Source organism: Bos grunniens, chromosome 3 (genome assembly GCF_055505025.1).
Source record: "Bos grunniens cultivar Pamir isolate PY7600 chromosome 3, Bosgru_T2T1.0, whole genome shotgun sequence".
Lineage (NCBI taxonomy): Eukaryota > Metazoa > Chordata > Mammalia > Artiodactyla > Bovidae > Bos > Bos grunniens.
The window spans coordinates 37,864,770-37,884,811 of record NC_141167.1 but is presented as its reverse complement, the minus strand read 5'-3'; the positions used below and the strand labels follow the sequence as shown (position 1 = coordinate 37,884,811).

The following is a 20,042-nucleotide window of genomic DNA, read 5'->3' as shown; positions in this document are numbered from 1 at the left end:
CTAATAACCCACAAAGGGGATTAGGGGGTCACATGTACATTTCTATAGTTTAATTATATACGAAATAAGACAACATATAGTCTACCATCTTGATTTTGTCAGACATCACAGTGAAAAAAAAATACAGTGAAATATACTTTGTTAGGAAAAAAAAGTGGCATTTACATCAGCATTGCAAATAAACGAGATGTTTGCTAACCCACAAAATATCACCCACTAAGGCCTCCCTCCTACAGGAGAAACCCCCATACTTTGCTCTCCCAGGAATATACCATTAACTGCCCTCAGCATGTGTGAGTGGCTATTCACAAGTTAACTTTATAGCAATATTTAATTGAATGAATAGAACAATGTTGTGCTAATGAGGGTCAAATTGCCACCAGATGTTGCTTCTTCTTCTTTTTTTTTTAAATAAACACAGCTGTGTACATGCAATGCCTAGGCAATATAGAATAGTGGGAGAGAAAAGTGGTTCTAAGAAAATATTTGCAGGCAATAAAGGAGAGAAAAATATAGGGATTAAAGAGTTTCCATCCCACCTTTCATTTTTTATTTCAAACACATTAAAGTACACCAAACTTAGTGTCATGGATATGCTATATATTACATATTATTTCCAAACGATCGTTTATGAAATGGGAAAATTTCTCCCGGTTGGGACAGGTGAGTGAGTGAGTCTAACAGGAAGCCATCAACAACCTGACTGTTCTGTGATGTCTTCCTCGAGGAGGTCCAGGAACCAGCTCGGAGTCTTCCAATCTCTAGCTGCACAAGGCCCTGTGCACACTGGCGAAGACAAGAAAAGAACAGGTGAAAAACAGTAGAATCTGTGTCCTAAATTATTATGGTAGTGCCTCCACTGATCTCTGCAGCCAAGAACATAAATGGCTGGTGAAGGCCACAGGTAGAAAGGAAATTCTGTTATCAAAAAAAAATCACGTAAGGTCACAAACATTTATCAAGTCAATACTACTCATCTCATGATTTCCTGACTTCTTCAAACATGTTAAAAAGATTATATTTCAATTCACCTCCTTTCTCTTTCTTTTCCCTCCTGATGAAAGCATTTGTGAACAGTAAAATGATGAAGAAAAAGTGGTGAAAAGGAGGATGGGGAAAAATCAAACACAGAGGTAACACACGGGTAATCTGATAGAAGTCCTCTCCTGAGTAATAACTGATAGTTAACTATTTTAGAAGATCAGGATTTTAAAAGAAACAGAATTCATTTATTTTGTAAAAGCTCCTACAACTACTATTATTTGTGAAACAGAATAAGATACACCTGGTGAGAGCTGAATGGCTATTTACAAGGATTTTTTATTCACCAGTTTCTTCCAAGGCAGGTAGGGTCCATGTGGCAGCAACAGTCAGTTGGAAGGGAATCTTGAGCCCCAGTCACTCTACAGCCTCAGTGAGAAACAGCTTGAGAGACAGAAAAACTCCTCAAGCACAGCTCTGGTATCTGGGCATGCCACTCTACTTTGGTCAGGACTTCATTGTGAGATGGAGGATTTGGTCTTTAGCATCTTTAATATGCCTTCAAGCAATAAAAGCTGAGTTTGATGAATTCATGACAATATAGCCCAAAAGGGAAAAGGATACATTTTGTGACTCCAGGAGAACCTGTCCCATTGAATGGTTTTAGAGGACAACTGCGGGTACTTGGAATTCTCAAAAGTATGAAAAACTAGCTTAAATCCCCAAACAAGGTTCCCCTCAATCCTGTTAGTCAATACAATAGCTTTCTTTAGGAGCTATTCCTAATTGATTAAAATAATCAGAGATTAGGTCTCTAGTAAAAAACCAGTATCAATGCATTTTATAAAATTCAACACATTTATAAAAAAGCTAAATTAGAACTACTCCCATTGGACTTGAGTTATACCAGCCAGGCAGAAAGCAGCTACGGACTCACCTTGAGGATAGTGGCCACCGTCTCCTGGGAAGCACTTCTCATGTCCTCCCCATTCACAGATAAGATTTGATCTCCCTGAATTAATCTCCCATCAAGGTCTGCAGCTCCACCTTTCACGATGTCAGAAATAAACACTCCACTTCCATTTCTGTGAATACCATAAAGCAGAGTAATGGCACAACCCAATATTTCTATATTAAACCTGAGATTACAGATATTCTTCCCAAATGATAAGCCTCAGAGTGCTCACCCTTTAAATAGCTTATATGTATTTATGTTGCCTATTGTATTATTCACTTTCACTGGCCCAAGGGCATAATTTCTGCAAGAGGATAATTTTAGTGAAATGAAATGGAAATTCACTTTAAAAAACAGCTAAGTACTGTTAGACACAGTATTTCTTTAGCAATTAGCTCAATTATTACCATCTCATCTGTTTCTAGTCTCTTTCTCACTCTTCCTCTTTCCCTGCCTTTATTACTTTAAGGTTGTAATTATATTTATTTGATGAATAAATAAGTGTATGTCTCAAAATTCAAGAGGTTAAGAAGGGGTGACCTTGAAAATTTCCCCTCTCGTCTGTTCCCTGCCCCCAATTCCCTTCTTAGAAATAACCAGTGTTTCCCATTTCTTTATTATCTCCAAGAGGCATTCTGTGTGCATGTGAGCTCAGTCACTCAGTTGTGTTCAACTCTTTGTGACCCCCACAGACTACCGCCCACCAGGCTCCTCTGTCCATGGCATTTCCCAGGTAAGAATATTGGAGGGGGTTGTCATTTTCTCCTCCAGGGGATCTTCCTGAACATAGGGATTGAACCCATGCCTCCTGCATTGGCAGATGGATTCTTTACCCCTGAGCCACCTGGGAAGACCAATATTCTGTGGATACAAAAGCAGTGCACGTGTGTATGGTACATACGTGTGTAAATGGATATAAAAGAACATATAGTCTTTTTTTCCCTCCAGCTTTGTTTAACTTTTTTTCTTTCACTTAACACACTTTGGCAATTGGTCTTTATTACCACGTGGCGCTTACCCAATGTTTTAAGGAACTATTACTATTCACTAAATTCATTTATTAGTAAACTGTTGATGGAAATATAGGTTATTTACTTCTCTAGCTACTGTAAGCAATGTGCAGTGAATAACATATCTACAGCCTGTATTTAGGATAAATTCCTAGTTGTGGAATTGCTAGGCAAAGAATTTTGAGAGCTTATACATCTGATCTTCTACAATAAAACTTTTTGTGCTAAGAATGTAAATGTTCCTTACAAACTCAATCTAAAGTGCTCATTTTGTATGGAGGTTATTTCATCAATCCACTCACTATGAGACAATAAAGAAAAAACCATTATTCTAAAAGGACTCTCTCCAAGCACATGTATGATCACAACAAGAAAGCAAGCTTCAACGTGGGCTCCATCGGTTATTCTGCACCCACAGGTGTACCGAGTATGCTTATAAATATGAGTCTCAGCTCTTTTGTTTTGTAATACATTTCCAAAGTGATAGTTTTATGGTGCTGAAATAAAATATAAGATCATGACTACACAGTACAAGGCACAAAACCAGTGCTCAAAAATGGTAGCTAATGTCTTAATAATAGACCAGACCATTTGGAACAAAGCACCAGGCTAGTCAACAGAGGTCAGTGGGGATACATGACACAACATATAAAACCAACTTTGACTCTTCCTAAGAATATGGCTGATACCTTTTAAGGCTATATTGGGGCATCACGTGAAAATCCTGCAGCCCTGTTGGAATAAATACACACTAGATATCTAAAGTCAGTAAACTGTGGAAGCTGGAACTACAGTTTGAAGATCTTACTGATTTCTCTAGTCTACTAATACTGTTCTGAAATAATTACTGCAATTCCTATCACATGGGTAAGGAGCATAGATTTCAAAAGAGTAGCCTGGTCACCAGGATCTACCTATATTTTTGGTGCAAGCTATTATTTGCAGGATATCTTTCTTAATAGAAGACTACTGTCATGAAGAATCAATGTCTCTTGACCATGTCAACTCAGCTAGTTTCAGTAACTCCTCAACTGGTTTAACAGAGTATGAAATTAACATGGCACTCCATGGTAGAGCAATTTTCCTAACCCAACACTGTATATGTAAATCTCTTTCTTGCTACCAGCTGTTTCTTAGGTATGGTCGTTTTAATCAACCCCTGCCAGCCTTAGATCTAAGTGACTCCAAGTAGAAAGAACCTTGTTGACTCTGTTTTTACTCTTTAAGAGGAAAAAAGTAGGAACAGTCTGGGTTGATTTAGCTCAGAGGGTAAAGTGTCTGCCTGCAATGTGGGAGACCTGGGTTCAATCCCTGGGTCGGGAAGATCCCCTGGAGAAGGAAATGGAAACCCACTCCAATACTCTTGCCTGGAAAATCCCATGGATGGAGAAGCCTGGCAGACTACAGTCCATGGGGTTGCAAAAAGTCGAACATGACTGAGCGACTTCACTTCACTTTATATGACATGTTTCTTGGCTAAGGTCTTGCTTAGTAACATGACCTATCTCATTCAAATAGTCATAAACATGTTAATTTTAGAAATCACATCATTAGTTTATACATGGCTTTATCTTTCAGTGTTTATCAGCTTTAGTCCCTAGAACTCTGAAGGAACAAGACTGATCAATCCTGACTCTGACACCATTTCCTTACCGTTTTCCAACGATGCTCAAGCCCAGTCCTCGACCAGCCTTCTTCTGCAGATCCACGGGGAAAATCTCCAAGTTCTCCTCATCCCTGTAGTGTGCTTCATCTCTATACACCACCAGTCGTACCTTCTGGGGCGTCTGCCTCAGGGCTGTGATGGCTTCTTCATGGCTGGCGCGCCGCAGGTCAATCCCATTAACCTGGAACAACAGGCATCTGAGACAGGGATGCAATAGCAGAGACCTCTCTGCCTTCAGCAGCTCCTTGACCCAATCAGTGGAAAGCCTCCAGAAATTTCCAGCCAGTTCCAAAGCACACAGGGAGTGCCCAATAGCAGTCATAGCTGCTTCAAGTACCATGGACGTGGCCCTTACACTCCCCTGCCCCAAGTAATTACAGAGGGTGGGTTAGTCACATGATAATGCAATTTTAGGTAGCTGTGAACTTTACTATGGACTCAACACGAGACAGCAGGGACTACTTGGCTCATTCAATTGAGGTCAAAGGGGAAATTAATATTAGTATTTGGTCAGCATTTTTTGGATTCAGTTTGCTGATTGAATTTGACATCCTCACTCTTAATTGCTAACATCACGACTATTTCAGAACAGGCCAGGAGGAAATGAGGGGCTGATATTTCTGATGGTCAAATACTTTCTGAAGTCCACTGATTTGAATCTGGATCTAAGTGAGTATAGATAGGGCCATGCATTAGACAGCAAATATACTGGAAACAGCACTGAGTGACACTGAGGTCCTGTTTCTAGTCAGTCATGTGAGTCTGGGCAAGTTGTGTAACCTCTGTGAAGCTCCATTTCCCTTGTCTGTTCAATGGAAATCATAGCCAACTTATTTTTCACTTAACAAATGGTTGTGTCATTGTTGTTTAGTTGCTAAGTGGTGTCCAACTCTTTAGCGACCTCATGGACTATTCTGTTCATGGGATTGAATAGAACACCAGGCTCTCTGTCCATGGGATTTCCCAGGCAAGAATACTGGAATAGGTTGCCATTTCCTTTCCCAGGAGATCTTTCTGATCTAGAGATTGAAATTAAATTAGCCCTTTATGAGCATTTACATGAACTCTCTGATAATATTTCCATTTTACAGATGAGGAAACTGAGGCATGCAGAGGTTAAGTGACTTGAGCAAGGTTACACAGCTAGCACGTGGAGGGGCCGTAATATGAACCCAGACTATCTTTCCAGCCACAGTCTCCATACCGTGTTGCCTCATCTCACTCTAAGACTTGCCCCAGTCACAGAGAAAGTCTAGTATGGATGTTGCTAAGTCAATTTGACACATGGGCCAAATTGACGGACACAGTAACCCAGACTCAGAAGAAGGGAGTTGTAGGTCCCTTCTTCAAGGTCATAGTTACGAAAAGAGTCAAACCAAGGGAAGGATAGGCCCAGGCCATGGACCAGTTTCTCTCAAGATGTTGGTCTCAGTCTGTGTGGCTTGGGCATGTCCATCTATCTCTGGACCGCCATTCCTTCACCTATACAATGAGGGGCTGGGCTAAGGCTTTTCCACTTCTAACATTTTAAAGACTCACTACTTGTGCTTAAAGAGTGATTACATAGATGGGAGAAAAGAGGAATGAGCCCTTCCTGGAGAAAGTGATTTTTGAGTGATTATTTAAAGTTGATGCTGTGAGTAAAGAAAATATTTAAAAGCCTAATTTTCAAGCTGCTTTTTCTTTTCTGATATATCCTGGTGGGTTTGTGAATCACTTAGATTAACAACACCCAGAATAACAATAGTTAAGCATAGGTTTTAGGTATAGATAGAATTTGCTTTGAGTGCCGATTTCAACTTACTATGTGAAACCTTAAAGAGATAACTCAAGACGAGTTTCAAGTCTGCCTTCCATGAATTAGAGATAATGATAACAACAATCATTATAGTATCTATGTACTTTGTTGTGAGGATTAAATGAAATAAACCCTGTAGTACGTTTGGCACAGGACCTGACACGTGGTTGACAGAAAATAGAAACATATTTTTACAAGGAACTGTAGAAACATATTTTTACAAGGAACTGAAGTAACTACAGTCAGGGCTGGTAATCAGTGACAGCATTCGCTATTACTTGAGGGCCATGATCGCACTTCCTTTGTTTACGAGGTAAACCCACAGACAAAGGGGAAAACAATGTCTCCAGAAAATGTGGTCTGAGCTGATTATTTTCCTGTATTCCAATAGATGGCACACAAGACCACTTCTGCTACTCAACTGAAATATAGTTACCTCCATGGATTGAAGGTGAATTCTCTAAGCCTCTAAAATACCCTTTGAAAGGCCTTAACAATTATGTTTTAATTAAAAGCACTGTCATTAAACTCTAATATTACAAAAGCAATTCAGTCTAAATACCAGCATCAAGATGTCTGTTCAAATCAAAGTGATCTGTTGCAAGTTCAAAGTTTTCATTTTCTCACCTGTGAATCAAGTTGTTGTTTAGTTGCTCAGTCCTGTCTGACTCTTAGTGATGTCATGGACTGTACCCTGCCAGGCTCCTCAATCCTTGGGATTTCCCAGGCAAGAATGCTGGAGTGGAATGCCATGAATACTAGAGTGGGTTGCTATTTCCTTCTCCAGGAGATCTTCCTGATCCAGGAATCAAACTCATGTCTCCTGCATTGGCTGGCAAATTCTTTACCACTGAGCCACCAAGAGGCACCACTAAATGCACCAATAATTGTAAGAGAAACATTGCTGAGTGGTTAGAATATGGTGCAGTGATGTATTAAGTGCCTTACATAAGCCCCAGATGCATTAGAATATTGATTGTAAAGGATGAGGAGTGGTAACAGCAGGGCTTCTTGTTTGAGAAGGATCATAGGAAGCCCCCGTTGTCCATGGGGGTCTATCATGTCCCTGAGGGAGGAAAGGCTTGTGGGGAAATGGGTGAGTTGCTGCTTTGGAGGGAAAGAATAACCAAACTAGGGCAGCAGCCCCTCATTATTTTATTCCACAGGGAAAACTAGGTATTAGCTCTCTATTCTTTCTTCCCCCACTTGCACAAAAATAGAAGAGGATAATGGGAATAGAGGAAGGGTAAGAGGAGGGACTGACCCTTAAAAAAAGAACCAGAAAGAAAACAGCCCATGTTAATCATAGAATCATAAATCTTGCCAGGCTATTATTTCACTATATATTTGTAAGCAAAATCTGGCTTGTCCTAATTTAACATAAAACAATAGTATAAAACCATGGAAGGCCAACTGAACTATCTGGGGTTGAGCTACCAGTTGGTAAAGAATCCGCCTGCAATGCAGTAGACCCTGGTTCGATTTCTAGGTTGGGAAGATCTGCTGGAGAAGGGATAGGCGACCCACTCCAGTATTCTTGGGCTTCCCTTATGGCCCAACTGGTATAAATTGCCCACAACGCGGGAGACCTGGGTTTGATCCTTGGGTTGGGAAGATCCCCTGGAAAAGGGAAAGGCTACCCACTCCAGTATTCTGGCCTGGAGAATTCCATGGACTGCATAGTCCATGCTGTTGCAAAGAGTCGGACACGACTGAGCAACTTTCACCTTCACTTTCACTTTTCATGAAGGCCAGGCTGCACCATGCAGAGAACTCTCAAGAGCAGAAAGGCCATTGTTCGGAAATGTATTACCAAAGTTTGCCTGTCTTCTTCTTGAGGCAACCTGCAGACTCCAGGCTGATTAGGCCTCATTATGCATCCATATACAGCAACCACAATTAGAACAAGTTCAAATGTGGAGTCTACGGCTACTTAGGAAGGAAACGTGTTCCCTGACCAAACTGAGACGTACATTTCTTAGCTAAACACACAATATGCTTTTGTGGACAAGATCCTGCCTGGTGTAAGAGAAGAGCCTATCTGGCTATTTTTAGTGAGAAGTGTAGACCATCCATCCACACTGGGTAATATAATTCGGCCAGATGCCAGGAAATGGTTTAGTTGACCTTTCAAATTCTCCTTGCACTTAAAACACATTTGCTTTCTTCATGCTACTCTATCCTGAGTGTTCACTTGTACATGAATATATTTTATGAAAGAGAATGGCTACAGCTGAGGGTCAATTCAAAACGAGTAGATAAATTAAAAAATTTTTCTTTTATTGAGGTATAACTGTTATAAGATAAATTATACATATTTAAAATATACAGTTTATACTGTGAATTTATACCTGTGCAACCACTGCCACAATAAAGCAATGCACATATTAGATTTAACTCCACATGACTATTACAGAAAAATTTGTTGGCTTACATATCATGTTAAGTATCAAGGCCTGTATATCTGTACTCTTTTGAATATTCAATCTATCCCTCTATAAAGCCAATTATGATAGTATCAGTTATTTAGAAAACCTACAGAGGGGGAAAAAACTCTCAAAACTCCTGACCACCAAAAAACAGTGCTGTATGCTAAAGCAGTCACGCCAATTCCCAAAGAGGCTACATTTATTTTTCTAACCTCATACACTTGCACCTTAATGAATGCACTGGGAATATGTCCTAATCCAATGATGAAGCGCAGTAAAGGCCTGCAGAGAAACCCAATAACTTGCCCTGAATTTAATATGCAGTCAGCCTGGTCTCTCTTTTAACTCCTTCTTGCCTATGTTTTCTACCCTTAATTATATCTCTGGTTTCATCTTGGGAGGCAGACTTGAACCACCAAAGGGAAAAATAAAATTCTATGATGTCATTCATAATGTGCTATATTAAAGTTGCAAAGCAAAACTGCACATATCCACCATAAAATGTTAACTATTCAATTAAATTCATCCAATGAAAGAAAGAAATGTTGCCTAAAAGTTTCACACCATTGAAAAAGCTCTTTAGTTTCACCTACCAGAATGCCTGGCATTAACTTTCCATTCATCCATTCCCTAGTTTAGATGTTGCCAGCCTCAGCTCTTTTTAAAAGGCTTTAACACCTTTGCTAAATGAGAGTCCTTTAAAAAGAGGCAAGTTAAGCATTTCAATTTTTAATAAGTACCATATACCACCTAAAGGGAGAGGATTCTACATTTTCATCAGCTAGGAAACAAAGGTGCCAGGGCAGGGATCTCCATTTGATGCCAATACGTACTAGGAATAAGAAAATAATATTAATACTTAAAGCTGCAATAAAGTTTTTTAAAATACTAGATGTGCATGTTTATGTGTACATCTATATGTATGTGCTTTTAGAAGGGAATTTATAAGGTATAGTAGGGAAGCAAAAAAAAAAAATCAAATTGTGAAGTTATAGTTTCATCTGATTATAGAATGTTTAGTTGTACTTTCCCCTTTAATCAAAAAAAACAGTTTCACAGACAGATTTAGATTGATAGTCTGTCATGATTCTACTGACACTTATTTGATATACATCAAAAAAGAAAAAAGAATAAAGTACATGTTTTGTCACACTGAGAAAGAAATAAGTGAGGATATAATTGAGTAGGGGCTTCCTAGGTGTCTCGGTGGTAAAGAATCTGCCTGTCAGTACAGGAGACATGGGTTCAATCTCTGAGTCAGGAAGATCCTCTGGAGAAGGAAATGGCAACCTGCTTCAGTATTCTTACCTGGAAAATCCCATGGACAGAGGAACCTGATGGGCTACAGTCCATGGGGTCACAAAAGAGTCAGACACAACTTGGTGACTACAACAACATAACTGAGTAGAAGACCGTGAATCGGTACAGTGACTGTGGATCAAGGTCACTAAATTAGGACCCATACTTGCTGGTATAAACCAGAATGCATAATCACATACCTCTAATATCTGGTCACCAGCCCAAAGTCTTCCATCTCGGGCTGCTGCCCCTTCTTCATAGACTTCATGTATAACTATAGCATCCTATAAAAAAACAAATGCTTATTAATTTTTAACAACCAGAAATGTTTCCTTAAGCCAACAATGAAACTATAGGCAGCAACTCATAATTTGCTATTTGTTAATACAGCCATTTTTATTTGACTTAAACAAAAGACACATTTATGGTATATTCAGAGGTATAATTAATTTTTCCTAAGTTTATTATTTCATTCTTTTAGGACTGGTTTTGCCTAACATTTCAAGTTAAACTTCCCCCATGTGCTTTACTTTAACTCCATACTGCTGCTGCTGTGTATAAACTTGACGTGAACTATGTGTCATTCTCATTTACATTTTATGGTATATTTTGAAACATGGTTTCAGGTATTTATTGGTATTCAAGGATTTGACATAAATGTGTGGCCTGATGAAGGGGGTCTGTCAGGCCTCATTACTTGGGCAGTTAAAGACAAGAAAGTGGAATGAACTAGCCCTGGAGGACAGAGCCTGGGGTGGGGGAAAGGGCATTCACAGATCTATGTGTAAAATAGATGTGGGCTCAAATCCTGACTCTTGGGCATCATGTAATCTTGGGCAAATTAACTCCTGAACTCAGGATTCTGAGCCACAGAATCAGGACAATTCGTTAAGATAGGTAAGGCTTGGTTGAGGAAAGTGTCTCATGGTTAATGAATGAAAAAATTTTTTTCTTTGAAGTAATAACCTTAAATTTTTTATCATCATAAAAATAACATATACAAAGTACCAATATAAAGGACTCAACCAAAACTGCAGGGTGTGGTGAACTAGAAAGGGACTGCCTTCTGCACCCAGCCCTCAGTCCAGCTCCCCAGAAACAACCATCAACAACTATCTCAGTTTCCTAAGGATGCTTCCAGATGAATTTGTACCTATATATCATATTCTAGGCCGGAAAATCCCATGGACAGAGGAGCCTGGTGGGCTACAGTCCGTAGGCGTCGCAGAGAGTCAGACATGACTGAGCTGACTGAGCACCCAATTATTTACATGTTTTGGTAAGATTATTTAAAAAAAATATTCAACTGCTATGTTCACACAATTTTCCTCCCTTTCCCCCCTCATACTGATCAAGAAGTCAAGCTTTGAAATCCCTTGCCTCAGGGATTTTTGTGGTGTTTCAGTTTCTGAAAACTGAATATACCAGAAGTCACTGGTTCTTTCCACTGCTTATAAAACTGAAACGAAGGGCACTGAAAAGGCGATGGCAATCAGGTGCTAGGTGTGCCGGCAGACCGCTGCGAGAAGGAAAGCACTTTCTTGTGTGTGCTTCTCTGGGTGCCTTTGTTTTTGTTGGGGGTACAGTTGTTTTTGTACAGTTGTACAATGCTTTACAATTTCTGCTGTTCAGCGAAGTAAATCAGCTGTGTGTATACACATATCCCCTCCCTCGTGGGTCTCCCTCCCCGCCATCCCACCCATCTAGGTCACCACAGAGCATGAAGCTGAGCCCTCTGCACTATGCGGCAGGTGCCCACCAGCCATCTGTTTGACATATGCTAGTGTATACAGCCAGCGCCGTTCTCCCAAGTCACCCCACCCCTCCTCCCACCCCCATGTCCACATGTCCATTCTCTATGTCTACATCTCTATTCCTGCCATATAAAGAGGTTCATGTGAAAGAGATGGGCAACCAGACCACCTGACCTGCCTCTTGAGAAATCTGTATGCAGGTCAGCAAGCAACAGTTAGAACTGGACATGGAACAACAGACCGGTTCCAAATAGGAAAAGGAGTACGTCAAGGCTGTATATTGTCACCCTGCTTATTAACTTATATGCAGAGTACATCATGAGAAACGCTGGGCTGGAAGAAACACAAGCTGGAATCAAGATTGCTGGGAGACATATCAATAACCTCAGATATGCAGATTTCACCACCCTTGTGGCAGAAAGTGAAGAGGAACTAAAAAGCTTCTCGATGAAAGTGAAACTGGAGAGTGAAAAAGTTGGCTTAAAGCTCAACTTTCAGAAAACTAAGATCATGGTATCTGGTCCCATCACTTCATGGCAAATAAATGGGGAAACAGTGGAAACAGTGGCTGACTTTATTTTTGGGAGCTCCAAAATCACTGCAGATGGTGACTGCAGCCATGAAATTAAAAGACACTTACTCCTTGGAAGGAAAGTTATACCAACCTAGATAGCATATTAAAAAGCAGAGACATTACTTTGTCAACAAAGGTCCATCTAGTCAAAGCTATGGTTTTTCCAGTGGTCATGTATGGATGTGAGAGTTGGACTATAAAGAAAACTGAGCGCCAAGGAATTGATGCTTTTGAACTGTAGTGTTGAAGACTCTTGAGAGTCCCTTGGACTGCAAGGAGATCTAACCAGTCCATCCTAAAGGAGATCAGTCCTGTGTGTTCATTGTAAGGACTGATGCTGAAGCTGAAACTCCAATACTTTGGCCACCTGATGCAAAGAGTGGACTCATTGGAAAAGACCCTGATGCTGGGAAAGATTGAGGGCAGGAGAAGGGACGACAGAGGATGAGATGGTTGGATGGCTTCGCCGACTCAATGGACATGGGTCTGGGTGGACTCCAGGAGTTGGTGATGGACAGTGAGGCCTGGCGTGCTGCAGTTCATGGGGTCACAGTGGTTCATGGGGTCACAAAGAGTTGAACATGATTGAGCAACTGAACTGAACTGTATCATTTTTCTAGATTCCACATAAATATTTGCAAATGAAGCAACTGAGAAGGGATTCATCTCCAAAATCTACTAACAGTTCATGCAGCTCAATAACAAAAAAAACCCCCAAACAATCCAATCAAGAAATGAGCAGAAGACCTAGAGAGACATTTCTCCAAAGAAGACATATAGATGACCAAGAAGCACATGAAAAGATGCTGCTGCTACTAAGTCGCTTCAGTTGTGTCCGACTCTATTCGACCCCATAGACAGCAGCCCACCAGGCTCCCCCGTCCCTGGGATTCTCCAGGCAAGAACACTGGAGTGGGTTGCCATTTCCTTCTCCAATGCGTGAAAGTGAAAAGTGAAAGTGAAGTCGCTCAGTCGAGTCCGACTCTTTGCGACCCCATGGACTGCAGCCTACCAGGCTCCTCCATCCATGGGATTTTCCAGGCAAGAGTACTGGAGTCGGGTGCCATTGCCTTCTCCATGAAAAGATGCTAAACATCATTAATTATTAGAGAAATGCAGAAAAATGTTTTTGAATGGAGACTAGAAATGGAGATTTGTGTGTCCCCTGAGAACTGAGGAATTGAGCCCTGCACTGCCCACTGTCCTCCCATTCCCTGCCACACCCACACACACACAAGTTGCAAGAACCTGCACACAATGGTCAAGGGCAGCGGACTCTAGGTGTAATGGATCCCACCTTGAAAGAAGTCCTGAGTCCCAAGCATCAGGGCCTGGAAGTGGCAGGACTTCTGAAGAGATCATCAGGCTAGGGCAAGCATGGCTTGGTGATTACCAGGGTGAACTGATGACAATGACCAAGGGTCCCCAGTGTCAGGGAGCTCTGTGACAGAACCAGAATCCTGACAGCTGATGGGCCTCCAAAAGGACTGACAATGATACTGCTTCAGTCCAGAAGTATAGAGACTCAGAATTAGAATTAAATTGACTTGAAGTAAATGAATGAAATATTTCTTACAAAATGTGTAAGATAGGAAAAACCTCCAAATGGACGGCAAAGAGATCAAACCAGTCAATCCTAAAGGAAATCAAGCCTGAGTATTCATTGGAAGGACTGATGCTGAAGCTGACACTCCAATACTTCACCACCGGACACAAAGAGCCAGCTCACTGGAAAAGATCCTGAGGCTAGAAGAGATTGAGGCAGGAGGAGAAGTGGACGACAAAGGATAAGATGGTTAGATGGCATCACTGACTCAATGGACATGAGTTTGACCAAGATCTGGGAGATGGTGGACAGGGAAGCCTTGTGTGCTGCAGTCCATGGGGTGGCAAAGAGTCCGATGTGACTTAGTGACTGAATAAGAATGAAACTTTATTAAAAAAAAAATAATAAAACAAAAATGAGTTTCCTATACAAATGCTGGAGAAGCAGTAAAAGAAAACCAGAGGACTTGAACCAGATGACCAATCTAGATTCCAAATATCTTTCCAATATTAAAGGCTTTCATTTTATCACCACACAGTTCTGAAAACATTTTTTATTATTCTAACAGTTAGAGAGGCAGCACCAAAGAGCCAGGAAAGATTCCTTGCTCCAGACAATTTATATTTCAGACTCTGCACCAGCAAAAGATTTTAGACCAATCTTTGTTTTAACTCTGACTTATGAAATTTCCAGACCCAGGGAGCATTTATACCACCAAGTTTGTTTCTCTGCACTGTTTCAGGGCAACAATTTTGAGAAAATTTGCTAGGTCAGTGGCTTCAGGCCATCCCAACATCACTGCCAAGATCACACTAAGGGACCATTTCCAGGAAGGTAGAAACTAAAGCAGGGCCCTAGGTATACCCTGCGGAATGCTGGTTTTCAAAGCTTGATGGCCAAACACCCCATTTTCACTGGATTTGGGAGAATCAGACTGAATTCATGCTACACATGGCTTTTATAGGGCTGAATTTTCAGTATAAACTCCTTTGATCTTGGAACATTATAAAAGCCAAATGGGAAATTTCTCTTTGTTCATACTCAAAAAGAAGAAAAAGACCCACTGGAGCCTGAATCCAAAACTCTGAGATACTTTCTGGGTGCTCTATGAACTGTCATACATAAAACAAATATACTGTTAATAGGCTCAAATAAGTGGTAAAATTACTTTCAATGATCTGTTTTTGGTCTATGAGTCTTTCTGGATTGAAAGCTTTCTTTCTTTCTATGAACTTGACTACTGCTGAGGTTTTAAATTCATCAGTGAAAACACAAGAAAATGTGAGACACTCTGACTTGATGATAGAAAAAGGTCACATTTCTTACCATGTGTCCTTGTGTACCCAAAGTGCTCTATGAAGCTGTGGTTCTCAATAGTTTTAACTGGGGGTGACAGAGGTGAGAGGTAGAGATTACCAGCTCAATTACAAATGTGGGCTAGTGAACTGGAAAAAAAAAAAAGGATTTCTTTTTCAAAACTTATACAGTTCATAGCACAGAACAGAATAGTAAAATAGATACTGGATTGGGATATTTTAGGCATCTATTTGACAAGCTATATTAAAATTTTACTTATTGCTTTAAAAAAAGTATGATTAGATGAAATGGTCATTGATGAAAGAGTGACCTTTATTATGTCAAATGAAAATTTGGAGTTAATTATATACATGATTCTTATCTGCTCATTGTATTCTCCTAATTTTAATGCTCTTCAGCTATTCAAGCAAAACTGTTCGTTGGCACAGTTCTGAGTGCCTTCTCCCCCACCAGCTGTGCACCTCCCCCCACTTCCTATCTTTGCGTATTTAAATAACATTCTATGTCAGCTATACTAAAGAACTTTGGACATCAATGTTATGTTTAACTTGTGTATTCATCTAAACACTTACCCACGATGTTGTGATTATGGCTGGTAAGTGACATTCTTCAGACCTAATTTATTTAGAATATGTTGAGAAAAAAAAAAATCTGGGAGCAGCAATAACTGAAGAAAATTGAACGCATGAGTTTTGTCAGAGAATTGGCTCCACACATTTTATGTATTTACCAGGAGGAAGCTGACAACTTGTTACTCCTGAACTTGCTGCAGTGAAGATTCTGGTTGTGCAGGACATGAGTCCAGGGGCAGGTTGTGCAGAATGGCAGACTCACATCATGCTCAGGCAGGCGTCAGCCCCTTCCCAGAAGTAATTTGTTCCTCACCTGGACTAGGTCACCTGATACCTGCCATTGTTTCGTCTGTCTCATTCACTGTCTGCTTCCTGATTCAGCAGTCAGCGTCACTGGCTCAGTGAGTCTACCTACCAGTACCAATGACTTCTTTTACACTGTATCGTTTGTTTATTTTTTGTTATTAAGCTCTCTGTGTTCTTCATATATATATATATATTATTGGAGTATAATTGCTTTTTACTCTTGTGTTAGTTTACATTGTACAGAGAAGTGAATCACTATATGTACACATATATCCGCTCCCTCTTAGACCTCCCTACCACCTAAGCAACCTATTAATCATTTCCCTGTGGGTGGGTTGCTGGCTTTTGCTGAAAGAAGCTGTAGAGACAAATGATTATGAGCTAGGCCTCTGGAGTCAAACTTAGTCCAAATCCTGGTCCTGCTACTTCTGGCCATAGGAAAACTGTTAACCTCTCAGCTTTCTCATTTTATATGGTTTAAACAATATTACCTATACATAAAGCTTCATGTAGAATGCCAGCACACAGTAAGGAAGTGGTAACATCTCACTTACGTAACATCGGTGCCAAAGAGGACACACACTTTCCACTTGTGCCATTTAGTCCTCATAACAACTAAGCAAGTTCAGCATTATTAGTCTCATGTACAGTTAGGGAAAAGAAGGCTCAGAAGGGTCAGACCTGACCAGGTCTTTGCAGCTTCTAAGGAAGAAAGGTGAAATTGCAATTTGGGATGACTATTTAACACCAAAATCTGTGTTCCTACCACTATTGCAAGCTTCTCATCTGCTTTAAATATTTTATTTTGTATTTGTCTAAAAATGAACTTGGGATTTTCCAAATGGCATCAATTCTGTTGCAATACTTGTCTCCTTCCTTCCTTCATCTTTTTAGTCCTCTTTCTGTGTACCTGTATTATTCATTGAACAATTTTTTTTACTGGAGTAGAAGTTACTATTTCTATATAATGTATCACATTATATACAAGTGATAAATCAATGTTTAAAATAAAAAGGGTTCAATCCAAGACAACAGATTAATTTCTCCTAACCAATGGCAGACTTGAGAATCATTTATAGATAACCAAGATTGATATACACACACACATATATATATATATACATATATATGTATATATATAAACTAATTTCCTCTTGGTAGTTGTGTGACTTTCATTGGGACAATAGGAATTTAAGTAAGATGGCCTGTTTACTTACTGCCTGAGATAAGACCAATAGTTTCCCGTGGATACTCTAAATTACTCATTTGACTTGCCAACTCTAGAGCCAGAGAATTTGAAACAGTGAGTTGGAGAGCCTCTTAAATAATGAGTTTCCCCCAAACAGAAGGGAAAGGCAAGATTTCAGAGACATAGGAAAATCTTCTGCATAAAAACTTCTCTCTCACCAGCCTGTATCTGAGACATGTCTAACTTGAAAAAAAAAAAAAAAAATGCCTTTATTCCACAATTAGGGATAACATTAAAAAAACAGACAGCCAGAAAGAAGGAGCTGGTTAGGGGATTCATCACATTGTTTAAGGAACCACTGTCCTAATGTCTCCATTCCTAAAAGAATAGTATTTATTTATTTTAAAATATAAAGAAAATTCATACATGTATTAGACCCAAAATAATATACACTGAGAAGTTTCTCCCCAGCATCTGTACTTCACTCAACTTCCCTAACCAGAAACATACAGTAATAAGTTTCCTGTATATTTTTACAGTTATTCCATATATCTATATTTGGAAAGTACCAACGGTACAAAATGCTTGAAGGCTGTACCCTCTTTAAGCTCCCTCCTTTGTTTCATGAAATTCTACTAGAGCCAGCCAAGAGTCACCTCTTTTTTCAAACTTTCCCTGACTCTCTTCCCTGGTTAAGTGGATCAACCTGTCTGGTGGTCACTACTACATCTTAGTATTATTGAAATTACGGTATTGTGATGGCTTGTTCATAGACCTAGGTCCTGTACCACCTCTTACCCTCAGTGGAACCCTTCCAGATGGGAACTGTTACCAACTCCTCTCTATATCCTGGTGCTGAGCCCAATGTAAGCCTTCAATAAATGTTTGCTAAATGATTATTAAGAAGTTAGTTGTAGATGGAAAAAGGCATCAAAATGACCCAGAAAGAGGAGGCTGGCAGGGTTAGCATGTCATAATCTTACTCTAACCCAAACAAGTTTCTGATGGTAAAAGTGATACACAACAAAAATATCCATCACAAATGGATATTAAATCCATCTGAATTTCCAGAAGATTTACTTCAGCTTGGAGAGCAATTTTACAAAGCCAAGTATGGGGGACTTAATTATCACAGAGCCCCACAAAAATCATAAACACCTCCAGGGGGATTTAAACTGAATTGCTGGAAAAGAATTTCACAGCACGCAGTAACATATTCTTGAATAGAGTCAGAGTCATCAGACATTTCAGCCCATCAATCACCATTGTCTTTACTGTGTAAGCTGCCAACAAGTAGATAAAGTAACTCATAAACACACCAGTCATTCTAGCAAAAGAAAGTTTTACTGTTGTCACAATAGGCCTATAACACTTAAAGAAGCCATGTGTTAGAAAAATTAAGGATCTCCTGTGAACTGAAGCACCTTTGTATGGGTGAACTATTTCCATAGAATGACATTTTACAGTTTTCATTTCTAGATATTCAGTGGATTGTTTTAACAAGCATTTTAGGATGAAACTTTGATAAAGAATTGTATAACAGATATTATTATTGGGTTGGCCAAAAAGTTCACTTAGTTTTAAGTAATAATAAGACACGTTTTCCATTTTTACCAAGGACTTTATTGAACAACATATTCACTGAACCAATTGGTCAACTCAATATAAAGAACTGTATATAATATGGCTTAATTTTACTGCTTGAAGGCACATTTAACTTAATTTTGATCACTCTGGAATTAAACTTTGTCATACTCATAAAAGTTCCCATATCCACTCCTAAGGGACATTTTAACTACAGGAAAGTTTCATATTAAACTTCACATTTAGGTGGAAAATATATTTACCAATAATCCATAAAAATGTTATATCCTTTTTTCCTGCTTTATGGGGAAAAAATCCCTCCTAATAAGAAAGATCTATGAAGACTAAAAGAATAATTTAAAATGTTATATATAAAATGGGCATTTTTGTTCCTTTGGCAGAAGTGATGGTTCATATCTGCAGCCTTAGAGGATTAATGCTCCTTTTAAACATCATTTAATAAAGTTCCCCTCTATGGCTGTCAAAGTTCAAAAATCATGCAGACATGTCTTCTATACTATAGACCACCTTCTCAGCAGGAAAGTCAAATCAATGGGTAGTAAAAGGTGCAAACCAAAACTACACTAAACTCTATATTGAAAAACACATGTAGAAGTATTAAGTTACTAATCTGTGATGTCTATGGCCATTACAGAGTTCAAAAAGAAAGTGTGGGTTGAAACTGCAAAAGTATATCTCACTTTGAGCAAAGTCAATAGGCTCCAAACTGTATTAATACAAATACATGGAGGAATGTTTAAGAACATGATTCTTTGCTATTATAAATCCTTTGTGACCATATTCTTTAAAAACCAAGCTTTCCTATTATATTTCAATTAGAATGTGATTTGAGCTTTGATGCAAAGAGAGGTTTAAAAAAAAAAGGCAGTAGAGTATGGAAGAAGGACCCAGAAATAAAATGAGTCAAATTTTCTGACAGCTCTGCAGTAGCCAATTCTGCAAGAACCACTTTGTTCATGATACATCATTATCACTAAAGCACAGAGCTGAGCTACATGACTTTTAAAGTCATTCCAGCTCTAAAACTTTAGACCTTGATGA

General features: G+C 39.4%; 1 protein-coding gene across 10 annotated transcripts in view; it reads right to left on the bottom strand.

Moving 5' to 3' along the window:
- PATJ (PATJ crumbs cell polarity complex component) overlaps window positions 1-20,042 on the bottom strand; it is a 389,086-nt gene that overhangs the window by 45,879 nt on the left and 323,165 nt on the right. For 9 of the 10 annotated variants that reach the window (XM_086394286.1, XM_086394288.1, XM_086394293.1 and 6 more), the window contains 4 exons: window positions 10,339-10,422; window positions 4,600-4,793; window positions 1,919-2,066; window positions 700-786 (listed from right to left, as the gene is read on the bottom strand). In XM_086394286.1, the coding sequence (XP_086250412.1) occupies window positions 700-786; window positions 1,919-2,066; window positions 4,600-4,793; window positions 10,339-10,422 (513 nt within the window). Of the gene's footprint in view, window positions 1-699; window positions 787-1,918; window positions 2,067-4,599; window positions 4,794-10,338; window positions 10,423-15,403; window positions 15,458-20,042 lie in introns of those variants that run through there. The other variant, XM_086394296.1, reaches the window with a different exon arrangement.